Here is a 26,587-nt window from a genome sequence, read left to right as displayed (position 1 = left end):
TAAATTAGGGGCCCGTGGCTATTTTCGATGGCGGATGTGACGTTGCAGCCTTCGGAAGTGGCCCTTTTTGTTAGGAGCCGCGGACCATCCGCTTGCCTGCCCGCCGTTAATAGCGGTTTGCTGCCCTTTCTCCTCGTTTGCTGTTAACCATCGCGCTTTTTAGCGCTCTCTCTCTCTCTCTCTCTCTTTTTCTTTCTTCCCCCCTCCCTCTTTACCTCCGTTTTCGGACCTCGTTCCCTCGATAAAAAATATTCACTTTGCCCCGTCGAGAGAGGCTTGTTCCAGATAAAGAACTACACCGGTTACTTCGTTACACGTTACCCTCCGATAATCTATCTTCCATCTAAATGCGAATCTTTGGACACGAGTAGTAACACGTGTAGCTCGAGATACGAGCTCGGGGTATCGGGGCACGTTAAATTAATTACACGAAGTTGCAAGTAAGTGGGTAAGAGCGTTCGAGAGTGTCAGCTAGCCGGGCTTGATCGATAGATAACCGGGGGATAGGATTCGGATTCGAAGGTATCCACCCTTGTGCGTTATTCGCGGAGAGAAAAACCGTCGAAACGATCCACGGATAATTCCGCGCGAGTACAAGAAACGCGAGGAAGGTTCTGTAAGACGAAAGACGAGGGCTCCTTTATTTTTACGTCCCCTTTTTCGTACGAACCTCGGACGAACGGGCCGCGATTTTCTTCCCGCCGTCTTAACAGGCGTGCAGTCATTCGCGTAAACGACGATGTTAGTAACGGGGGATTATCGAGGTCTCGTTAAACGTTTCAGTCCCTGAATCGAAAGTGTCGAAGCGAACGAACGAACGATTCTTTTCTAATTATACGCAATGCGACGTCGAACCTGCCCTCTTCTTTATTTCTTTAAAACTATTAAGCGTACTGGATGTTAGAATGCGTTAACCTTATCCGTTTATCGGGTGATCGACGATCAATTGTTGAATTGAAATCTGATCCTTCTTTTTTTCTCTCTCTTCCTCACTTATTATCGAGAATGCGCGTTCCGCCGTAGCACAGAGAATAGCGACGATGTCCGTCCAAGTGTAATTGGCGGAGGGAAAAAAGAATTGGAATCTCGACGATTTGGCTCTCGCGATTTCTTCCTTCCTCGATCGGTCTGCGTTTGATCGGCCAATGGATTTCACCGTGGTTGAAACGCGTGTTCGCAATTTCGCGGGATGAGAAGCAGGAAATTCACCGCGCGGAGCTGTACCACCTGTCGTTCCTGCCTAGTTACGCGGCTTTCCGCTTTGACGCCGCGTGTCATCCGCGATTTCGTGCAGACGCCAACGACCGGCCACCACCACTCGCCCCTCCGTTTGACAGATGGATCGCCAAGTATGCGAGAGATGCGAATCCATCCTCGAGTGTGACTGCGAGCTTAATCATCCAACGATGCGAGATATTGAAGGGGGGAGGGAAGAGAAAGAAGAAAGGAATATAGCGCTTCTTGGTTACGCTCCATCTGCACAGCTTCGTTCCACGATGATGAAGCTAAGACGATATTTACGCTCGGGACAGGATACGTGTGAAACCAACGGTTCCATCTTCTCAAACTTTTCTGATCTAAGGGCCAACTCCTGTTATACCTTGCGTAACCAGACAGGCGTCGAGTCACTAATTTTATACGAGTATACTTGTTCCTCCTCCTCCTCCTCCTCCTTCGAATCGTTTATAAAACAACAAAACAATTTTCAACCAAGCGACAACCGTGTCGCGCCTAATCAGTGAGGAATTGCGAGACATGCGGAAAAGTTGGAAGATTTGCTCGCTGCGAGGCTGGGAGATATAGAGCACGCGAGTATAGTATCGCATGCCGTGTCTTCGTCACGAAACGAAAGGTGGATCGAGTCGTGTCAGCTACGCGGTTAATTATCCCTTACTAATCAGCCAGAGGTGACTCGTCCATCTGGTCCTTCGGGGAAGGCCCAGAGGCGAGCGAGGCCGCGATGGCCGCGACGATAATCGCAAATTGGATTATAATTTGCGAGAGATAAGTCACGCTCGTCACCTCGACTGCGAAATGGCCGAGGATCGGGAACGAGAGGGAATCAGGACGGGGGAGGGGAAGCGAGGATGGAGCGCGCAGCGCGTTCCTCGAGAGCCCTTTCGACCTCCCCACTCCCTTCCTCCCCGCCAATTATTCAGTAATTGAATGCGAGGAAGCCGAGAGTCATTATTCAAATTATCGTTTCTGGTAAGCCACCACGACTTATTCGCGACTGGATACCGAAAAAAATGGAAACGACGCGTCTTTTCTCCCTCCTCCTATACTATTCCAAATTGCCTCTTCCAATTTCGATAACTCTCCTACACCTCTTCCTTGCCTGAGAAATTTTTCCAGCCTGCATCCCTGCACAGAGGATGGATAGACCCGTTAAGAGGCTTCGTTTCCTGGACAGGAACGTTTAATCGCGGAAAGATGCGATGACCGACGAGAGAGGAGGCGAAGGGGAAGAATACGATCGCGGAACACGATTCGCTCGACTAAGAGAGCTGAATCCGAAGAGATAACGAATCATCGACTTTCTATCCGCTTCCGTTTAGGATATCGAATAGCCCGGGACGAGGGTTAGACAGGGTTGAAGAGAAGAGGGGAGCGCGATCCCGAAGGGGTGGCGTGATCGTCGCCAAGTCGAAAGTCGTTCTTTCTCTCGAGGCGGAATGGAGCGAGCGTTGGTCGGCGCGAACAACCTCGCCGGCCGATCCTTATCCGTCTAATAAATAGCCCGAGACGTGACTACAGCGTTTCGTGACAAGTTAATCACGCGGAGAAGGAGCGATCCCCGAAGGAGGAATCGGGGATCGCGCGCCGATGTGGTAGATGAATCCACAGAAACTGCACATATTTATGTAAATGGCCGGCCGCCGACCCGCTAGCCCCTCTTTGTTTTACAAATATGGCACTCGACGCCGCAGGAACCGGCGGCCATCTTTCTTTCATGACTCGACAAAGTAACGCGCGCCTGTGCGCGCTGCCAACTCGACCGATCATCGCCGACCGATTAATACGAATTCTTCGAGTCGGCTTTCCGTCCGTTTAATTAAATAAAGAGTTTTCCTCCCGCGAGAGAGGGAGAGGGAGGGAGAGATTTGCAGATTTTCCAGATACGAGATCGAGTGCGTGGACGATCATAACGTGGACGTGGCGACGCTGTGAGAGGAGATAGAGAATGGTGAACGTTTTAGGTAGGCAGGCGTAGGCAGTAGTCGCTTCGATTGTTGAGGAGGGTTGAGGTGAAAGAATGCGCTGATCCGTTGTATCCTTGTATCCTTTCAGAAGTCGAGTCTGTTGGAAATCTTTTATTGAGCAAATAGAAAGCCGAACGATTGGATCGTTCGAACATGTATTGTTAATATATATATATATATGTATATATTATCGACGAGCAGATGACGATTTCTCTTGGCCGAGGATTAAACCTATCCTCTTACTTCACCCTCCAGCTTGGTTGTTTTCCATTTTACACGGTGTATGTTTGCGTTTCTTGACGGTGTAGAGTCGCGACGTGGAGGCGGGATTAGTCGAAATGGTAATCCCATAGGCAAAGCGTGGCATTGCACACAGGCCGGTAGCGGCGATGTTTTTCCAACGGGGACACACGTTAACGCCCCGTCACTTGTTTCGTGTTTGCCCGCTCGTTTGATCTTCGAGCACGCTTCATTTGACGCCTATTTGCCCTCCCCGTCTCTCGCGTCCGCTCGCGAGGCTCGCAACATAAGGCTGAGATTTCACAGACCCCAGCCTCGCACTTTTTCCAATGGAAAAAGCAAATATCCTTACTTACTTACTTCACTCGACTTCCTCGCTCTTCTCGGCGAGGGAAAAGAAAAAAAAGGAACGCCTGCCTTTGCGCCTTAGACCGTTCTACCGCACTCGTCGAGTTGTTTCATCCCTGTGTATCGCCGATTCGACGTGGCTACGAGCAAATTCCTCGACGCGCAATACCTCGATTGCAATGTAAACTGCGGCCGATTCGCGTTTGACGAGAGGCCACCGCCTCGCCTCGCCTCGTTTCACGGAGCGGATGATTATAATTCACGGTGAACGCGGTGAATTATCGTGGGGAGGGATCGGTTTTAGGTATCGGGCACGAGCGAGCGACGATCAATTTTTCTTGAACGCGAGAGGAGGGCGGGCGTGAGGAGCGCGGATATGAAAAATTTCGAGCAGCCGGTAATGAGGTGCGTTCACAAAAGGGCCGCGTTCACGTTTGGACAGCCACTGTCATTTGTTCTCGGATCCACGGTCATTTGTCTGCTCACGGGCCGGCCTGTCTTTTGTTACACCGTCAAAACAGCATTGTGCCGCTCCTAACGACGTCCATCTCGCGCCACCCTCTTCCAACCGATACACAACAACCGGTCCATCGTCGTTTCATTCACGCGTCTAATCGCGCGTTTATCAAAAATCTTCCTCGCTACGATTCGCGCCGATTCCTGAAAATCGTCGAATTTCCAAAGTTCTCCAACCAATTACCACGATGGTTTCGAAAGAAATAATCGTGACGAGGTGGAAAAATGTGTTGTTAGTCATCGGGGAAGAAAATTCGTTGCGTGACGGGAAATAACGCATAATAGGTATGATTGGATCACAAGTTTAGAAAAAAAAACAATTGAATAGAGATGTCAAAGTTCGTCACGAGTAAATGGCAACGAAGCACAATTGGCACCTTGCAATAATTATTATTTCAAGCGTCGTGCAATCGAGTTGGAAAAATAAAAAATAAAGAAAGAAAGTAACACGAGTGTCGTTCGACAGAAAATTTTGATACGCGTTTTAAAAATCGGTAACGAGATATAATAATTTCCAATAATTACTTTTTTAAAAATATAAGTATAATTGGGCTAGATTAGATCTACTCCGGTTGAAACTTGGGCAAATTTATTCCGGCCGAAATCTCGTTCAATCCTCGGATCTAGGATTTCGCAATGTCCCGTGTATGTTACGACAACTCACTTAACCGAGATACGCGAAATTAAAAATGATTGGAAACCGCGCTGCAAAAGGTTCGGCGAGTCGGTTAATTAATGGCGCGTAATTCCTATCGGGTTTTAATAGATATCGCACGGTCTGGCACAACGTTTTAGACCTGTCGGCGATCGGCGAAACATTAATCAAACTAGTTCCATAGCGAAATTATAAACCGCTCGTTTCTCAAGCGTCCCTTCCTCTTGCGGTACTCCTTGCGGAATAGAAATTGCAGATATCATCTTGTGCGTAATTAAAGAATTCGACGATTTCCAGCTTCGCGATATTCTCGTTCGCCTCGCATTCTCCTTCTTCCTTTTTTTTTTTTTTTTTTTTTTGAGAAAACTGGTTCATCGATCAGGTTATTTTCCTTTTTTTCCACGTTCGAAATTACTCGTTTATTTGATCGGCACGTTGAAAAATTTTCGACGATAATTGCTTGTTATTTACCATGATTTTGATATTCAAATATCCAACTATCGATTTTTTTTCTTTTTTCTTTTTTTCAATATCTCTTTATAGAATTATATATCGGGTACGTGTTAACACCTGGATAATTGTCACAACGAGGGATAATATCCTAGTTTTTAATTGGATCATAATTCTTTTTAATTCTTTCTGTGTTACATTTTTTTTTTTTTCGAAATTCGTTATCGTGAACGAGATTATAATGAACGAGTATATTAAAACCAATTATTATTTCTCCTCGTTCTATCTGCTCGCTTCCAAACATTTATGGAATTAACGTATCCTGTAAGAAGGTTATTATTAAAAAAGTACGTTGAACGCGTTGAAAAAGAAATTTGTGCAATTCGAGAAAAAATACATTTCATATTAATAACAATCGTTTGTTCCGAAATATAATGCAAAACGATCGATCGGAAAAATGATCGTTTCTCGGTATTTAATGTTCAAATATTCCACTTGTTATTCTTCTCTATTCTTGTTATTACTCGGGCACAACGAACGGGATCCATTTCGTTGACAATCGGTGGCACCACCCACCGAGATGCTCGGCTATTAGCATCCGGGAACAATCGAGCGCCGCGGGTCATGACAGCACGAGAAACCCTGTGAATTTATCGTAATTTTATGTATGGCACAATCAGCGGCCTCGGAGGCCGGTAAAAAGGAAGGCGAAACGCGTGATTTACTGCCTTTTAAGGAACGTGGCCGCGAGACAGTCAACGTGGACCACAGTAGTAGTAGATGCCCAGCAACGTTGAAAGTGATACTTTCCGAGTCTCTCTTTTTAAGAACGAGTCATCATTTATAATTTCCATCTAAATGTAAAAAAAAAGAAAAAAAGAAAAGAAATTACGAGTTCTTCGAGTATTTTCCTTGAGTATTTTATCTGAAACGAGACATTAATTTGATTTCTATGCAAAATCTTTAAGACGCTTTTTAATCTTATTCAAACAATCCTTTTCTTTCCTTTTTCTTTTCACCTTCCTTTCGTGACGCCTTCCAGGGAATAGCGAGCACCACGTTGAAATCACTAGTCTGCTCCCTGAAGTCATTAGTGTGCCACGGCATAATTATACAGCTAACGATATCCTGAGAATGTTTCGAGACACCTCTGTGTGTTAAAATCATCAAGCACACGAAAAGATAGTATTCCTCCCCACCTTCTCCCCACGTTAATCGCACCACGCGCGAGTAAACTCGCGATGATATCGTAAATTTTCATTGTGCCGCTGGAAAAGGAATAAAGTTACAAAAGTCCACGATCCGTGGCTATCTTTCGGTGTCATTTATCCCAACCAAACATTCCATTCATTAATATGTAATGCGCGTTAATATTCATTCTTTCTTCCTTTTTTCCGTTCTTCCTCCGTCGAGAAATAAATCAAAACGCGTTACAAATCAACGTGTTTTTCTCTATGTTCACCATCGATCTTTTCTCGAAACTCTCGAAACGCGAGGTCGATCGTATCGCGACGCACGATGATCGAGGTGCGCCTTTTTTCGCGGGTGCCGGCTGGCTAACAACTCGGTTAATCGGTTGTTGCACAATTTATGCAACTGCAGACGAATCGAAGCGCTGCTCCAAAAAAGGGAGCAACTCGACCGAGATTTACCGCTCCGGCTACTCCGAGTCCGGACTGCTCGAAGCTCGAGGAGGCTGAGTCGAAAATAAAGATGGAACCGGCTGAATTCGTCATTTGCATACCTCGATCCTTAACAAACAATGGCTCCCGGGCATCCTGTTCCCGAGGCGGACGACTCAATCTCGAGTGCGGGCCCATTGGAAACGCGCAATAAATGCAACGGTACCATCGGGTTACCGTAACGCTCGTAACGAATCGCCAAGTCCATCGGTTATAATATTCGGGATCGATCCTCGAAAGAGAGGGAAAATCCGTGCGAATTTTCGTCTCGTCCCGATTTTTATCATGGAAATTCGAAGCAATCGTATATCCGTTTCGTTCCTCTTGGTGAACGGATCGTTAAGTGTATACGTAAGTTGTTGGTTATAACCGAGCTCGGATCGGTTCTCTCGTCCGGTTAGACTTTTAACTAACGATCGGAAACGATGTCGTGGCTCGACGAGGCTGGTACGCGCGGTGCAAAGACCTGGCATACTTTGTAACCTCATATACCGTGTCTAATTGACACGCGAGGCGTAGGGTATCGCGTCGTCGTGGCCGAGCGACGATAATCTGGGAAACATCGAGTCCGGTATTATACTTTATAATAGAGGTGGTGGACGACGACAGTTGTGGGGGGAGGAGGAGGAGGAGAGGAGGTCATCCATCCAGGTGGAAATGGAGGGGAGAGAAAGAAAAGAATCGACGCACATTCGATCTTCTAAATCATCGCCCCGAAAAGTATCTTTTATCTTTCATCTCGAGATGGATATGATCGAGAAATATTTAGGACAATAACTTTTGAGAATATTTTAACGAAAATATTCTGGATGAGAACGCAGCTTAGTAATAGAACAAAGTCTAAGTCGAGCTGGATATGATCGAGAAACGAACCGTCATCGTTAGGACAATATTTTAACGAAAATATTCTGGATGAGAACACAGCTTAGTAATAGAACAAAGTCTAATCTCGAGCTGGATATGATCGAGAAACGAACCGTCATCGTTAGGACAATATTTTAACGAAAATATTCTGGATGAGAACATGGCTTAGTAATAGAACAAAGTCTAATCTCGAGATGGATATGATCGAGAAACGAATCGTCATCGTTTAAGACAATAATTTGTGAGAATATTTTAACGAAAATATTCTGGATGAGAACGCAGCTTAGTAATAGAACAAAGTCTAATCTCGAGCTGGATATGATCGAGAAACGAATCGTCATCGTTAGGACAATATTTTAACGAAAATATTCTGGATGAGAACGCGGCTTAATAATAAAAAGTCTAATCTCGAGATGGATATGATCGAGAAATATTTAGGACAATAACTTTTGAGAATATTTTAACGAAAATATTCTGGATGAGAACACAGCTTAGTAATAGAACAAAGTCTAATCTCGAGATGGATATGATCGAGAAACGAATCGTCATCGTTTAAGACAATAATTTGTGAGAATATTTTAACGAAAATATTCTGGATGAGAACATGGCTTAGTAATAGAACAAAGTCTAATCTCGAGCTGGATATGATCGAGAAACGAATCGTCATCGTTAGAACAATATTTTAACGAAAATATTCTCGATGAGAACGCGGCTTAATAATAGAACAAAGTTTAATTTTTGGTGGTTGAGGGAAGCTCGAATGTTCGAAGGTTCTTTTATGCTGCGCGATGACGAGCAACGAAGACAACGGTTGTTCGATGCACGGGGGTCCCGCGATTCTGCGCGTCTCCCATTCCAGTAATCGTCGAATTTATCACCGTGGCCACCGCCGTGTGAGTTTTATCCAGAAAAAAAAAGAGAAAAACACGCTCTCTCTAACGTTTCACGGCCGATTACCGTTCGATGGGCGGTTCTTCGACCATTGCGTGGCCGCGTTAAAGAGGATTAAAGATTCATCGACCCAAGCGACGTCCTATAATTCTACACGGTAACGTAATCGTTCCATGGCGGCTTATTTTATCGCGAGATTACGCTTCCTAAACGCCCTCCATTTTCGAATTAAAACGATGCACGATTATCGCAATAATATATGCTCGGTTATTTTATACATATAATTCTCTCGTTAAAATTCGCGCAATATCTTCGTTGAATTTTTTGAAATCTAAAAACGTATTTCGAAGAATTGTTGAAGGAAGGAAAATAGAGAGAGAGAGATATCGGTCGATCGGACACTATTTTTTTGCTGGAGATCGCATCGGTACACAACGAGGGTGGCGAGAAGCGGAGGAGCGGAACGGTTGAAGAGCGTGAAGAGAAACGAAACACACACCGGAGGACGCACAGGGTCGAATCGAGTGTCACTTGTCTTCGAACATCCCCCCTGGGCACGCTCGTCGAGTGTGGCGTTCGCCAAGGGGGAGAAGCGGTCAAATCGATACAGTGTTTTTGTTTTAAGTGACGTTAAAAGGATCGGGCGAGACAAAACATCGGGCGGGGAGGGATGGAACGAAGCATTTCACCCCGTGCCGCGGTGCGTTGCAATTTCTCCTCCATCTATGTTCTCCTCCTTTTCATCCACGACCCATTGTCCTTCCCGATATCCTTAAAAATCTCCCTCCCCTCCTCTCTCTCTCTCTCTCTCCTCTCTCTCGTCCAGCTTTTTCAACGTTCTCCACGACGCGTTCCCTCGACGAATGCGAGAGAAATCGGAACGAGAGAGGTGGAAGCGCGCGGGTCGGGGGGTGGAAAAGGAAAATCCTGGACGTTTGCATCGCGTGGTGGGGCTTTGTTTAATAAAACCGGGCAACGAAACATCGATGATTCGATTCCCGGGCGCGCGGTCGGTCGGTCGTTGGGTTGGGTTTTTTCGCGCGCGTTTCGCCGCACAAACCGCGTTTCAACCGCGAATCGAATCGAATCGAATCGAAAAGAACCACGCAGGCATTAAGTATGAACGAACTCGTCCATATATAAAATATGCAGGCACGCGTGGAACGCGCAATTTCCCCGACTCCCCTCCCCCGACTCTCCCACCCACCGCCAACCTTTTGTATCGGCATCGGCTCGTATAATACCGTTGATAATTTTTTCAATTTATGAAACGTTACGCAAAATAGCGGGTGGAGGAGGTCGTGGTCGGGCTCGTTCGCGAGAATGGTGTGGAACGGGCGATCAAAGCGGGAACGATGCGGTGTACGATGGCATTGTGACGAGAAACACGAATTCCTGGTCTGGAAACGAGTGTTTTAACAACTCCCTCCCTCGCGGACCCCCCGCTGCCCCTGCTCTCTCAAAATTCTATTTTCATCGTCGGACAGATGTAACTTCGCTCTCTCGTGGCAGCGACGCGTGCATCGATCGTCAGATGTCTCTCCCGCGAGCCCTCTCCCCGAGCCCCTCCTTCTCTCTCTTCAATCTGCAGTCAATTGTTTCCAGCTAAACTGTTTGCCTTTCAGTCGGCACCCTTTTGCCGCACGGCACCGTCTATTTGCTCCGTTTAATGTGGCGCGCTTTCGAGACTCGCCGAATTTTCCACCGGCGGAGAAAGAGAGCGAGAGTGCGAGAGGAAGGGAGAGGGGCTCGAGTCGTCTTCGTCCTCGTCCTCGTCGTGTTCCGTCGAGGGGTGAGCGCGAGAAAGTTTCGAACGGAGGGGCAGGCAGGGAGAGGGGAGAACGAGAGGAGGTTCGCGCGCGGAGAATTGCAGGGCAAATTTCCGTAGAATCGCGCGAAAGAATCTTCGCGTTCTTTCACGAAGAGAGAGACGAAAAGTATCCGCCAATCGTGCGACCAATGTTGCGATGAAAATATTCCGTTGGAATCGATCGATACTAGTATCGAATATCCGAATGTCGATCTCAAAACTCTGCGATTTAGAACCAACACGTTTAATAAAATGGAGTATGAAATAATCGAAAGATCATTTATTATCCCCCGTTAAACGCTACGAACTCGTTGGAAGAACTCTCTATTATCGTACAAAGTGATTCCATTGAAACGTACGCGTAAATTCGGCGTAAAATCATCCTTTTGTACGGGGGATCGGGCATAAAGAGTCGATAACTTGAAAATAACCGTGGTTTCCGTTTCTTTTCTCTCTCCCCTCCCACTCCATCGAACCGTGTTTACGATGTACGTGTATACAAAAGGATGCAGACTGGTTTCGCCGGTGTTTGTTATTCATTAGTTTTTTAACGTGGATGAGGAGGGGGTCAGGGGAACCGGGCGAGTAATTACGCCTATATAAGTTCCACGTCTCGTACTCTAGGCCACGATGAAATTAAGACGGCACGGCGATAGGTTTTCAATTCGAAAACAATTAATCACCACCGCCTCCCGCGCGCGCTCGCGCTCGCCCGTGCCTTGTATCCAGTAACGGCTTAATTATAAAACAATCACGGTTTGGACGGGCACCGTTGGTGTACGGCGTAAAAGGCGATCGAGACGCGAACGAGCCTCTCCCGGCTCGGAATATGTGCTAAATCATCTGCTGGTCGTTTGTTGGCAGGTACACCGGGGCCGCCTCCTGGTGTAACTATCAGCCGTGGGGGCTCAAGAAACGAGAGACGACGCCTTCGATACTCCGAAAGATATAATCCGCTCTCGTTTCCTCCCTCTTCGATCCATCTCACCATGAATCGGTGAATTCGTCCAGACCCCCCTTCCTCTCCGAGCTAAGTGAATCTTCAAGGGACGAACAAGATTCTTTGTTCTTTCGCTCTTGCGAACTTAACGACCACGATTTCCTCCTGGATAAAAGTGTCATCCGAAGTCTCTCCTTCTTATCCTCCGTACGAGGCTTGCAATAATCAACGCGCGCGATTTTTTCAATCGAACGGAACAGTTGATACGACGACACGGCGGAATTTCACGTGGAAACTTTACCAAAATGCTGGCGAGAGAAAAAAGAGAAATCGATCGTTCCCGATCATAGCCCGCTGCGCAGGGTTAAGTTTCAAATCCCCGAGTCAAGCGTCCGACACATTCGATCCATATATACTTGACAAAAGCGACCAACCATGGGGGCCACGCATCGATTCCCGTAAACCTACCTTCGCGTTTCGAAAAACCCTCGATTCCCTTCCCTCCCACATTCATCGATACATCCGATCTCTCTTTTTTTCTCTCTCCTCCTCCGGTAACCAAAGTCGCCGGCTCTACGCGTACGCGTACGCGCAGCACCACCGATCCAGCAACGGGGAGAGAGACACGACACTATTCGGTGGAAAGTTGTAAAAAAAACGATCCCTACGTGGTGGATAGTTTCTCGATGGCGAGATGGGCCCTTTTGGTAATCAGGATGATCGATATCTCGGTTCGGTCCCTCGACCGTCCCTCTCTCTCTCTCTATTCTCTCACTACCTTACTTTTCTTTTTTCCTTCCTCTTCTCGTCTTCATTCATGCTCGAGGAATTCCTTCTGTTTACGAGTTCCTGAAGATCGCGGGCCCCCCTGGCCGCTAACCGTCTCGTGGTCAGATTGTCAGCCGCTTAATTAACCGTGAAACGAGCGAGGGGTAGTCGGACACCATAGACGAGACCGCACGATGGCAGGACATTCGATACACCCCCGAACTCTCTCTCGCTCTCTCTCTTACTCTCTTTTGCTAGAGCAACAACTCTTGCAAAGAGAGAGAGAGGGAGACGAAGTAGACGAGATTCAACTCTCTATACAAGGTAGTCCTTGAAGAGCAACGTAGGTAGGTTGCTCCAACCAGGTAACCGGACACCCTGATCACGGACCGTTGGAACTCTATATCACAGGTGGTAGTGGCTGCGTACGAAGGTCCTCTGACTGTCAAAGATGCTCTTTTTTTCCCTCTTGTTTTCTCTTTTTTATTCCCTTCTAAGAAACGCTTCTCTCCTGGATCGTTACGGTAATAGAACGTATTAAGGCGGCTCGGAACAATTGCGATGTTCGTAACTAGTGTCGCTTTATTGGGAGCAATCGTATTAGTCATTCGTTCCAATTTCAGTAACCAGTGATCAGTAACCAGTTTATCTTTTTTCTTTTTTCTTTTTCTTTTTTTCTCGTGCATCGTCGATCGTAGCTGTAGATTTTAGAAAATTTGAAGGAAAAAAAAGAGAGAGAGAGAAACAAATCGATCCACGCTTGACAATTGACTAGATTGAGCTCAACGTATCTTTATATATATATATATACACGTAGCTTTTCAATCTTTCGATCCAAGTTTCGCTCCCGATACCGTTAATTTTCTCGCGGGCAAGGTGAACGAGGTTTAAGGATCCTCTCGATGATCTCGAGTTCGGGCAACACGGCAAGTTTCCCAGTCGTCGGCCGACTCCGACTACCCTACTGGCGGTGACGTTAATTGATTCGTAGCTCTATCGATTAGCGTAATACCGACCTCGACTCGATTTGCCGCTCGTGGAACCGATCAACCAACCCCCTCCTCCCCCAGCGAAACACCGTCAGAGCAAACTCGGACGAAATCAAACAGAAACTCGAGACAGTGGAGAGAGAGAGAAATTTTCCAAACGACCTTGGCTCGTTCCTCATCCGTGATATCGTTAATTACACGAGGTACGAGCAGCAGGTTGCGCACGGCACGCTTGTAACGAACAGTGTCGGGTGATCGAAGCTCGTTTCGATCGGATCGGTTGGCGTGGCTGAGGTCAGCCAACGACACGAGGTATCCTCGTGCATCCCCTTTCCGAGTTACTTAATATCATGCGATACCGTGGCGTGGTGATTCATTGCTCGTTACGCGTTCTTCGACACCTGCCTAGAAGCAACCGGATTTCAAAAGGATCCGGGGCGAAGCTGCACCTCCTTGTCTGAGAGAAAGAAGGAGAGGGGGGAGAGAGAGAAAGAGAGAGAGAAGTCGATGAACTGCGGCGCGGGGCCCTCGATGAACGCAGAATATCCCGACGGCGGTGCCCTTCATTCTGAATTCGATTCACGCGATAGAATTTTATATTTCATTTCCGCCGTCTGACGAGCGTCTTTCGAACGGATTACGATTTTACGATCCACGTTCTGTTATTTACAACGAGTGCATTAAGACGGGAGATGTTTAAGAACGACGAAAGAATTTTCGGAAGAATTTAATTGCCGCCCGATTGGTTTCGTCAATATATTCTACGATATATAATTAATATCTTGAGATATTTATGAACTTCTTCTTCTTTTTTCCTTTTCTCTTTTCGATGCTTGTCAATTTTAGCCAAGAAATGTACGTATGTAGGTCGAGCGTCGATTTTGATGAGCGCAAGCGAGGAGAGATCATGCAATCTCTTCGTATTTATGATTTTTCTTTACCGATCCTATCGTTTATTAAAAATTCAACGCTTCGATTCGATTCGATTCGACTAATTTAAGTAGCCAATTTGAATAGGATTTCCTCGTGGGGGAAACGACAACAACGTATATAATTAAAAATTGTAAACTGCGCGGTGCATCGTGTTTTTGAGTAAACGTAAATTCCTCGTAAATTCGAACGACAACAACGACTGTGGAAGCGAGGGCCGCGCGCCACGGAGAGAGGATCCTGGCTCTCTCGCGACTGCGTTTCATCGCTATATTTCATTTCCAGGTCCCGTGAACAAAGCGGTGTCGAGAGAAAGGGTATCGGTTACCTCACGAGCCCCCCTCGCGTACCTCGACCACTCTTTTCAACGCCTTCCACGGTTCCTCCCGCACAAAATCTTTTTTCTTCTTTTTTCTACATCTTTTTCCTCTCTCTCTCTCTCTCCCCTTCTTTTCCATAACTCTTTCTCTCGCATATTATCGTGAACGCGATATCCCCTTTCTCCTTCCAAGGCTCCTTGCTCGACGGCTCGACGGTTCCTTCTTTTCAGCGCGCATAATACGCTCCTTTAGCCCCCTAATGAGCGGCAATTACGGTGTCTCTACGGCTAACGATCAGTGACGATCGATGATCCCTCTCGCGGAGGGAGAGCACGCCCTCCGCGTGAACCGGCGGTCATTTGTTCGCCAGGAACAAAACAAAGGAGAGAAGGAGCGTGTGTAACGCCGTTGTTGAATGAACCGATGAGGTCGCACGTGTGCGTCGCTCCGTCCGTGGAAAACGATGGAAAGGGATCGAAGGCGTGATCTTCGCACGAATTCGCCTCGATTCCTCCCGGTTTCAGGAATAATAATTTCGATGGAGAAAGGAACAAGGTTCGTTGCGTTGCGTGTAATTGAATTAGTTTCGCGGTTAGCGTACGAGGCATCCCTTATCTCCGTGTGAATCTCTGCGAATTAAAAGTCGGTTGCAAAAATACATGGCTACGTATACGTAGGGAAAGTTGGGAAGAAGGAAAAAGGACGGAAAGGGGATTGATATTTATGGGAGGGTAATATATGGGCGGAGGAAAGGCGATCCTTGGAAAAATAACGTCTGAATGAGTAACCGAAGGTCGATCGACTCCATTAACGAAACATCGGTGGTTCAAGTAGAGTTAACCTTTGCATGAATGGCAATGCGCTCAATACGGCTTCGTTTGCGGTTTAATATTAGCCACGCGATTAAACGCTTCACGTGACCGAATTATTTATATCGTCTCGTTTCATCGATCGACAATTCCAAATTATTTCCGTCTCCGATCGCACATGCGTGAGAAAAGCAAATCCTTTTCTCTCAAATCCTCGTACACACATTTTCATCTCTCTCTCTCTCTTTCTCTCGCTCGACGATGTATAATATCACGATATGCGCCACGATATATAAAGAGGAGACGTAATAAAGATCGAATCGAACGATTTCCACCGTATCGGTATAGGTATCCGTCACGAAACGGGATCTTCGATCAAATTCTCGCTTCGAATCTCGTGTCTAACGGGGACAAAGGTTCCGTCCAACCTTTGTCTGAGGCATTAACCGCAGGATACCTGGGGATGGAAGAGGGAGGAGGGTGAACGGTACACGAAACGAGAGAAATTGCCGGATGCACGTCACCCGAACGATTCCGTGTCCGAATCGATATCATCCTACGAATTAGTAGGTTGCGGTCCAATATCTCACCCCTAATATTTCGAGCCGAAATGCCGCCCTCCTGCGAGTTCGCCCCCTCTCCTTCTCACCTATATTTCTATATATCCACACGACACCTATGTGTGTGTGTGTGTGCGTGCGCACGAAGGGGAACCCCCATGGCGATGGCGTGAAAACAGTGACCGGGGCTCGGCCGCTTCGCCTTGGTCCGCGGCGAAACAAAAAGCGATCGTCACGGAAACAAGTGACAGCGGAACACCACCGCGTCAATTACCAACACCTACTACGTTTCCTCCACTCTGTCACTGGTGTCGTCTAATTACGTCGTCGACCGGATTGCCGAACGAAGGGAACGAGATGTTCGGGTGACGCGCGCGCGACGTGGAACAAGGAATAAGGCCTCTCGTGGGGTTGGAGTTTGAAGAATGTTCGAAGAGGCGGTAAAGGTGGAGAGGATAACTCTTCCGCAACGTAACGGTAAAATGGTTATTTCATAAATTAATTCCGATGTTACAACGTTTATTCGATATAGCGTTTCGAAGAAAGTGTTTTTGTATTTCGAGTTATAAGAAGAAGTGGTGGAGTATATCGGTTCGAATTAATCTGACTTATTTGGAACTATTTCAAAGAATTCGCGCGAATGAATCACGAAAACGAGATTCGAGAAACGAGAAAGTAAGATAAAATCGAGGAAACGTTAAGGATTGTTGATGAGAGCAAAGTGTGGGTTTAAGGTGAAGGTGCATTAGAAGATGGAAAATGATTGGCGATGAGAAGATTCGATCTTTCGAGCGAATCCTTCAACTAGCCTTGCCGCGACAATTAACAACGCCTCTAATGCGATCGCGTTTTAGCTGCCGTTTAATTACGACGGCCACCGCCATCTCTCTGCCTTATTAATTCACCGTTTTTCCCGGCGGTTTCGTTCACGTGGCGCGAGAACACGAATTTCTACGTGATTTTGAACCGTGCCACCGTTGCACCATCAATCACGTTACATCGTGACAGGCTTTGACAAAAAGCTGCCACGCGAATTCCGTGGCCACCCCGAGAGGCCGCCTCGTAATACCCCGTTTTCTTCCCCGTGGCTTCCTGAATATCGCTCAGAATACGTCGAAATACGGAATCATTAGTAACCGGCGTGGACGATCCGGCCGCGAGATCATCTCTCCTTCTCTCCCCTCTTCCCTCCGTCGCTGGCCATGGTAATCTATCACGAAGGGCTCGTGCGAGCAGGTGTCATGGCAGTCTGCCGCTAATGATCCTGGACATCCAACGTGGAATTAATCATTGCCTTTGTCTCTCCTCTGCTTTTTTTTCCTTCTCTCCTTTTTCTTTTCTTCCTTTTTTCGCCACGTCGTACGCGATGCCTTTTCGGCTCCCTCGCCTTTCCCTCTTCCGATTCGCGTGCTCCTCTCTCCGCTTTATTCTCGTTATTATTATCGTTAATGTCGTCGACAGATTTCTCGTGTTTCTTAAACGATCGACTCTCCCGTTTCGAGGTTGCTCTGCCACTTTCGGAGGCACGAAAAATATTCCTTCCGACAATCCGACTCTTAGTTTATTTTCAAGGAATATTAAGAACAGAGGGATATTACGTGATTTGGCTAGCGCTCGGAACCCGATTAACCCGAGGTGAAGGAAGAAACATCGGTGATTTGACCGCGTGGGTAGCAGCCTACGTGGTTTTAAACCGGAATTCTGTCCGTTTCGTCGAACAGCTGTCGTTCCTAAAGACACATCGGCGACAACGTGTTTCTTCTCCCTCTTTCTCTTTTCATTTCTCCCCTTCTCCCATTCTTCTCTTCCTCGTATCGAGAGCCAAGATTGCGCAACGTACATATTCGCGATGACATTCGCGAGTCTCTTCTTGCAGTCTCCTTTCACGTTTAAGGTCATCAAGATAACGGAGGAGAAGATGCGTCTGACTGACGCACGGTCACGTGAGCGAACGAGCCAACAGGTATTCTCGCGATAATGATTGCTGCGGAGGCTCGGCTTCAGGAAGCGGTCATAAATCCTCCGCGGCCACTCTTTACGCTGCTTATTGAAAATTAAAGTGGAATTCTTTGGCGTTTAAGCGCCGCGGAATCGGCGACATTATCTCAATCGTTGGCTAATCGAAATCTCTGCGGAACACGACGACGACGACGACGACGACGACGAGGAGAAAGGAGCGATCAAAGGAGTTTTCATTAAGGAAAATAATCTCGGAGGTTGGGATACACGCGTGCTTGTAACGACCAATTTCATTCGCACCCTCTTTCAGTCCAAGTAGAAGAGAAAAGAAATGGCATCTCGCGCCGCCGATGAATTGGTCGATCACAAAGAAAGAAAGGCAACAACAACCGGCACCCCGTGGATTCCTGATGGAACAGAAGCAGAAAGAAAGAAAGAAAGAAAGAAAGAAGGAAAGAGCGAGGACGAGGGAGGGTGGAGCGAACGAGGTGGCAGCCAGACAGGATCCGCGTGGAAACGCAAACAGCGCCCCGGTCTCTAATACACCGGGGACTTTATCAAAATCTGATAACTTCAGAGGCGAAGGCAACAGCGAGAGAGGAGAGGTGAAACACGCTCGAGCTAAGCCACCCCCGAAAAGCCGCCAACGCGGAGGGTTGTTGAGGTGGTTATCCCCTCTACCTTCACCGGCATCCCTATGAAAAGCCCTATGCCACTCCTGTAAGAGCTACATCTCTCCTTCGATCTAACGCGCGTTTATCGCGCGACCGAAAATTTGCGTTCGAGGGAAGCTTTTTGTGCAGTTTGCGGGCAACGTCGAATTCGTCTATCCGTTTCGCGGATATCTTGGAAAATTGGACACCATTTTCTTTGACTCGGTATAACGTGAATTTTTTTTTTTTTGAAATAGATTTAACCTTCGATGATGATGTCTTTCTATAATTTTATAAATATTTCAAGTTCGATATCTCTTTCTATATATATATATATATATAGATTAAAACAAACTAATCGATCTCTAAACTTTTCTCTTAAAATTTACTCTACTACTTCAAGCCCAAACAAAATGAAATGAATGGAAACTTAAACCTTTAAACTCGATCGACAATATCCCTATTCTATCAATAGGCCTATATCTATGATACGAATACCTCTAATTCGTATCCAGATTAATAGAAACTAAAATTTACTACTCTGTTTCAAATCTCAGACAGATTCTGCACAACCTATTTTGTAAACAGCTGATATTTCGATTTCGATACTAATATCTCTGTCCAGACTAAAAGAAATCTCCAAACTTCTCTCTTATAAACTTCATTCACCGCTCTATTTCAAGTCCCACAAGGGCAGAAAAGAGATGAGTGGAAACTAACGAACGAGAATCCCCTTAGACCCGACCGCCACAATATCCATCCCGAAATTTACCGCATTTATCCCTATTCTGCCCGGTTTATCAAAATTATTCGAGCGAAACACGCTTATACACCCGATTCGAATGCGAACTTCTCCCGATCTGCAAGTTGCCGCAACGTAGCGCGGTTTAGAACGTGACCGATTGCGCGCTCATGTAGCGGGGAGTACCAGCAGACGGAACGTACGTGTCCCAGCTTCGTCCCCGTAATATATATATATATATATATAGCTTCTACATAGAGACGAGCATACGTCGTTTCTCGTCGTGTACACACACACACGCATACAGAGGCAGGGTGAGGTTCAGACAAGATACATAGGTGTGTATATATATATATGCAAGTACGTGCGAGCACGGAGATTGCTCCGGGGCTTTCGGGGTTGAGCATATTGAATAACTCGCTCGCTGGACCGCGAAAATATACCGCGAGGCTGGTAGTATGCGGATCGACGTTCCTGAAAGGACCTTCCAGGATCCTCGGGGCGGGCACTGTATCCTGTCTACAGTGTCTACCACCTAACCCACCCCGAGCGAAATAACGACGACTATACATACGTATACACCAGGAAGAGAGAGGGAGAGACATTGCCGCGTGTATTACCTCTGTGCCGATGCTGAAAATGCATCGCTAAGGGAATTTCGCGTTGCGATAGCGTTCCACGGACCTGTCCTCTGCAACGTATATATATATATATATATACACGTAGTATAACGAGAGAGTGTATCGTCTTTTTCCTGTTTCCATCCTGCGCGTTACGGCAATACTGGTACCAGGTAATAACGTTTTAATCGTTTCTCCGATTCGAGGAACCAAAATCTAAAATCGATGATGGACACTCTCCCTCTCTCTCTTTTGCGGGAAAGGGATACAACGCGTTTCTCCGCTTTCGGTTTATCGGTTTGTTCCAAGAGGGGTTTATGGGTAATTCATGTGGTGGAAATGTGTTGCGTGCGGGGAGGAGAGGAATGTTTCCGCGCTCGCGTTCGATGACAAGTGGGAAGGCGAGAAGGAAAGGAGGAAAAAAAAAGAGAAAGGGAGCGAGAAAAGGGGGAGGGGTAACGGCGGTATAGATGCGTACGGGCGTCGAGTTCAATACCGGGAATCGATGTTTTTTTAGAGAAGCCAGCCGATGCTTTTCCGCGTTCCGTTTTCCCGGTTTTCCGTTTCTCGTGTGCAGATGTATATGTACATGTGCGTGTGTGTATTATACACACACATATATATATAGGACGTGGATACGTAAGGGAAGCGGAGGTGGATTCGTCCGGGGGATTCGCGGGATTACGTGCAGGAAAATGTGGCTCGAGGCCAGGAACGGAATGTCGTTACGCCGGGGGTAACGATAGGTACGGGGGGGAGGGCACGGCCATTGTCGGATAACCTGACTAGAATACACAGACGTTGTATCGGAGGAGGAGAGGTAAAGAGAATTGGTCATCCGAGCATCTCGAATTTCTTTGCAAATCCATAACGAATCGCGGAGACTCACCCTCCCCTGACATTTTTTCCCCCCCTCTCCGTTAATTGGTCCGTTTTCTCTTCTTTGAACGAACTCTCCTTTTCAATCCAGGATACAGGGAGGAACCGAGTTGCGCGCACTTTTGTTACCAGCACTTGAAATATTTTAAGTGTCCAATTGTGTTGCTAGCTGTGTTTTTATGCAGCGAAACGTCGGGTAATTGCGGTCGATTTGCGGTTCGAAAGTTCGAAAAAGGGTTGGAAAGTTGGAAGGGGGGATGAAAAGGGGATAAGTTTGAAACGTTAATCGAGAATCGAAGAAGGCGTCCGATTTGCAATCGGGCTCGTCTACTTTGAAATGCAGCGCAATAGCTCGATCACTAAGCAAAGCTAATTTCTCTACCATCCACTAATTTGGCCAAAATCATCGCTATTGAATACGGCGGGAGCAATTAGAAAACGGGTATCCAAATGCAAATTGCGAAATTACTAGAATTCCTAGGGTGTTTAAACGGTAAGAAAATGGATCTGGATGCAGAGAGAGAGTAGAGACGGCGCAACGCTTGAAACGTGTAATCTTTTTCCCGTTGCGCGGCCTCATCAAGATCAATTAGACCAGTATAGTCGTACGATCCTTGACCGTTAACGATATATCAATTACAGCATAGACGTAGGTAATAACTATTAATGACTTCATTCAGGGCAGAGTAATTACAGATGTCCGCGCACGACCGAGAATCTGGGTCGGGACGATTTTAGAACCAGCGAATTTACTTTACAGCTTTCGAAATGGCAGAGAGAGAGAAAAAAGCAATAAATCGACCAATTCATTTGCAAATAAAACGATCCGTTATTTTAAAACAAATTTTCGTTCTCGAGGTTCTTCTTCTCGAAAATAAAATTTCCACGGCAGAAAAAACGGACGCGACAACCCTTGTTTCGTATCGGTCTCCGTGTGAAAGTAAATTTGATTCACAAATTTTGGAAAAGGAAATCTTTTCTGCTTGAAGATGTATCAATTAACGGAGAAATTGGGCTTGCAAATTAACGACGATGACTTGTCGAGAAAATGAGAGCAAAAAATATAGAGGTTTCGTTTTTGGAAGAGATAAGAATTTAAAAATCTATTTAGCGCATTATAAAGTTTAAACTCAAGTAAAAGTGTCGTTGCGTAGATTATGTATCTATTGAATATAGGCCATATTACAATTTGATTCCAGTCATTAACTTTTTATTTACTTATATTCCAATTTCATTCGATTGGAATAATTTGTAAATGGATATATAGCAAACATGTTTTTTATGAGCATAAGTTTTACGAATTAATAGAAAAAAAATTGAAATGTTTATTTTGAAATTTAATTTCATTTACCTAATTGTAATCAAACGTAGAATGAAAGACTCAGCCGATACGAAAATCAACAACGTATGAAAGAGAACGTAACATTGTATCGATGACACGAAACAAATCGGGATATCGCCGATTATTTATAAATATCGATATAAGCAGAAACAGAGAATGTATTTACAAACTTAACAGTCAACGCGTTTTGAAACGAAATTGTAAACGCGGTGTTTCTCTATCATTTTCGAGTCGATCTTCGAAATCGATCCTCTTCCTCGCGTCGCGTAAAAATTTCAAAACATCTTGTTACCGCGCAAACAAAAAAGATTCAATCGTCGAGCGTTTCAGACTCCCCTACGCTAACTTCAACACACGCGCTCTCCAATTCTAACTCGCATATATGTCTTCGCAAAACGTTTTCGCACACGTGGAGCTGCGCAACATGCGCGTACTCGAATGAAATATACAATCCTCGTAAAACTTATGGTCCTCCTTCCCTAAAGTCGTAAATCAAAGAAGAAATTCAGGACCGTACTTGAGTGTTGAACGACGAAGAAGAAAATGAAGAGCAAGTGAAACGTCCGTTGGAGAAAGACGGATTCGTAAGCTTGGGGAAAACCCAGTGTAAAATTTCCTTGTAAGGGAGACAATAGTGGCGCTATTCATTTACGGGGAACAATCCAACAGTACTGCCACCAGACGTTACCTGGAGGTGTTCTTTCGAGATGCTTCGAATCGAAACGACAGGTGGTGCAACCACTTCTTCTTCTTCCTCTTCTTCCACGATCCAGTCGCTCGAACGTCGACCTCTTAGCGACGATCAGTCGTGACTAATCGAGGTTGGGTCGGATTATTATTTTCCTTTCTTTTATTTTAATAGCGGTATTCGAAATATGTCTCGACAATTATGATAATCCTACATCCTAATTAACTTTACGTAATCTTTACGTATTATTTTCTCATTTCACTGATTCACGTAACACGTTAAATTAATTTTTATAATTTTTTCCAACAAAATTTTATCGCGTGCGAAAATTAAATGATTTTCAATGGTTTAAAATTCTTAGGTTAATTTGATTAAACGACAGATAGATAGACGACAGTTAGAATTAATATTTGTCAAAGGTAGAGAAAGATGGAAACGGTTACATCATTCTGAGAACTCGTTTCACGTCCCGTTTTCAAACGTAAAGCGCTACGAAATTGACTGGGATGGTGTTCAGAGTCGATTTGGGAAGGACTCGCCTATGCAGAGAACGCCTATCCACGGAACGAAAGGAGAGGAAAGCATCGACGAAATACAATTTGAAAGACGTAATTCGAAAATCGTTGTACGCCCGACGGCAGCGACCCTCCGTCGGACGTCAAAATGAAATTACGCGACCCTCCACGCGGGGACCTTGGGACACAAGGCACAAAGGCTCGTTTGCCGAGGATACGGCACAACAATCCGGCTGAAGGGATCTAAACCACTAATCGTTTCGCGATTAACTTCCATTAAACGCTACTTAATGAACAAAACTTTCGTGTCCTCCCGCGACCAACCGCAATCGAAACGTACAGGTAAAATTCCTCTCGTTAAATCACTTTTGATCTCTCGCGAAAATTGCGAAATCCCTTTTAGATTTCCAATTCTTCGAGTTTTATATATATATATATAAAATTCACTTGTGATCGCGCGATCTCAACGATCGTTTATTTCGTTACCTTTCTAAAAATATAATTTTTACGAATTTCTAGAAAGTAATCTAGATTCGGTTTTATCTTACTTTCAATTGTGCTCATTTTTTTTTTTTCTTTGACGAGAATTATCAATTAATCTCGCGATCACAATATAAATGAAACGGCAAGTGAATGAAATTCCGCAGAAGACGTACCTATTTTTTGCTGCGGCAGCACGATCCCTTTGCCTCCTGTTCTTGAACCAATTACCAACCTGTGTCGGCGTAAGGCCCGTCGCCGCGGCGAGTTCCCTCTTCTTCCCGGGATTCGGATACGGATCCTGGAGGTACCACTCCCTCAACAACGATCTGGTTCTCTCCTTGAAGCAATGAGTCTTTTGTTCCCCATCCCAGATCGTCCTCGGTAATGGAAATTTCTTTCTAACCCTGTACTTATCCACTGGGCCTAGGGGCCTTCCTCGAAGCTTCTCGGCTTCCTGGTAATGCGCTTCCAGCCACATCGCTTGGAGTTTACCATGGGAATCCTTGGTGAACTTGTGCCTCTCCAGTATGGCGTACAATTCTCTGTAATGTCCCGAGTGGAAAGCGACGATAGCTCTTGCTCTCAGCACAGCCTCGCTTTGATTCAGTTCCTGGATGTTGGGATGCGCGACTGGAAGGCTCCAAAGGAACCTCGCCAGCCTCTCGATGTCCCCGCTCTCTTCCAGGGTTTCGCACACGGTGGCGACTTGGCCGACGGTGAACGATAACGTTGGCAATGCAAAAACCGGAGCAGGTACGATTGGACCGTTGGCGGAGGGTGCCGTGGCACCGGTCCCCGCTGGTGCTACGGCTGACATCTCTTCCGTCTCGATTGTCCAAGATCCTTCCCGCTCCAGGATCCACTTATGCTCCGTGTCTGCGCCAACAGGATCTACTTCAAAGCATCGATGTCACCGTTCTCCTCTCCTCCTCTCAATCGGGCTCAAGAAATTATCCGACTCGATTTGTGTTTGCTCTTCGCGCTTCTCATCGTGTCTTCCGTCCGTCTCCAACGGTTGTCATTACTCCCCCGTTACTCTCCTCGATCACTCGATCAATACGTACGTCATCACTTCACGGCAATACGGAATACGACACTGAATTATGATATATATATATGTGTATATATATATATACATATATATATATATACATATATATATATATATGTATATATATATATATCGTTTCGAATATCGGTACGGAGCACAGGATTCGAAGTCACTCGATCGAATTTTCGTCGACGAAATGAAACCCGTTTCTCGACGAAATCGCTTCGATCCTCGATCCTGATCGTCCCCTAAGTCCGTTCCTATTCTAATCTCGAGCCTGCCGAAAATGTTGCCGCACTATCGATTATTCGAAGATCTCGGATAAAATCTCGGAACGGGGTTGACTTTCGGAACGAGAGTGACCGATGGGCTGGTTGTTCGCCGCTTCGCCTCTCACCGACTGAATCTCACCCCCGAGCAGGTATGCGTCAGGTGAGCCCCGATGCCGAGTTCTCCAGCTAGATATCCTCCGGGGTCACATCGGGCGAAAAGCGCACGCTGACGTTCTCCTCGGCCGTGGGGATATCACGCGAGGCCGCTGTTGCCTGGATCGTATCGGATAGCAAACTGGTTTCGTTTACAAGCCGGCATCTCGGCACCGGCCCTACCCAGCATGATACGTTTGTACGCGCCCGTTGCAACCGGGTAGTCCCGCCGGCTCTTGCGACCTACCTCTACCTCGTCCTCTCTTTCACTCCCTCTCTCTCTCTCTCCCACTCCCTCGCCCGTGTCCTCGTCCTTTCTCCCTGCCCCGGCAACGTCCCACCGCGGAGGGGTAGCTGGAGAAAAAGAGACGGGTGCACGGCGCTCGGGGGGCCAATGTACAGGCCACGCCCACCAGCCATACCGGGATTGGCCGGATCCCATCCACGTCGCCATGGCAACCTTTCTTCGTCCTTCCGTACACCAGTGTCCGTGTTCACGTTCGTGTCCGTTTAATTATCCCTTCCACGTGCCACCACCGCGCCACCACTGTTCGCCACCTCCCCACCACCAGCTACGCTGCCCCCACCCCACTCCCCAACCCTTCGCGCCCTCTCCCCGCGCTCCCTCGCCCGTCCTCCCGTGCCACGGATCCGCGAATGCTCCCGCCAGAGACGTCTCTCACGCCCCCCCTCCCTCTCGCTCGCGAACCGAGAACCGAGCGAGACGGAGAACGAGGAGAGTGAGAACGATCGATGCCGGCGTGGAAGGGAAGTGGGGAGGAAGCGAGGAACGGGGAAACGCGAAGGCATGATCCCCACGTTCAACCGCTGCCGTTCCTGCTGCCGTTCCGTACCTTCTGTTGCTCCTGCTGCCGTGATCTCTCGACGAGCTGCTTTCGACCGAGGCTCACCGCTCTCGTTTTCGTGCACCACGGCCGAGCTAAGGTCCGTTCGGGCTTTCCGCCTCTACGTTTGTCGCCCCCGCGACGTGCCTTCCCTCGTTTCCCAACGCTGATACGAAACTCGTTTGTCGCGATTCCATTTCGAAGGGATTCGATTTTTTTTCTTTCTCTTTCTTTCTTCTCGATCTTCCAACGAATCGGGAACGCGAGACTCGCGAAAGGGGTGTTTTTTAGGATATCGCGTTTTGGAGTTGAAGTTCGTGTTTCTTCTTCTTTTTTTTTCTTTTTTTTCTTCAAACAGAGAGAATTTTAATTTTAACCGAGTCTTCCTTTAAAACGGAGCGCACCGAGGA

At 46.6% G+C, this 26,587-nt stretch overlaps 1 protein-coding gene across 4 annotated transcripts in view; it reads right to left on the bottom strand.

Moving 5' to 3' along the window:
- Positions 1-25,771, bottom strand: part of LOC107996894 (homeobox protein SIX3) — a 46,850-nt gene extending 21,079 nt beyond the window's left edge. Inside the window, exons 1-3 of one of the 4 annotated variants that reach the window (XM_062071130.1) lie at positions 25,305-25,771; positions 24,260-24,952; positions 24,030-24,193 (exon numbers count right to left, since the gene is read on the bottom strand). In XM_062071130.1, coding sequence (XP_061927114.1) covers positions 24,030-24,193; positions 24,260-24,673 — 578 coding nt within the window. In that variant the 5' untranslated portion in view covers positions 24,674-24,952; positions 25,305-25,771. Of the gene's footprint in view, positions 1-24,029; positions 24,953-25,304 lie in introns of all 4 variants that reach the window. The other 3 variants (XM_062071127.1, XM_062071128.1, XM_062071129.1) reach the window with 3 other exon arrangements.
- Positions 25,772-26,587: the final 816 nt, after the last annotated feature.

The sequence above is a fragment of the Apis cerana genome, linkage group LG2 (assembly GCF_029169275.1).
Source record: "Apis cerana isolate GH-2021 linkage group LG2, AcerK_1.0, whole genome shotgun sequence".
NCBI classification, from domain to species: Eukaryota; Metazoa; Arthropoda; class Insecta; order Hymenoptera; family Apidae; genus Apis; species Apis cerana.
The sequence above is the reverse complement of the archived record's forward strand: the minus strand, read 5'-3'. Positions and strand labels throughout refer to the sequence as shown.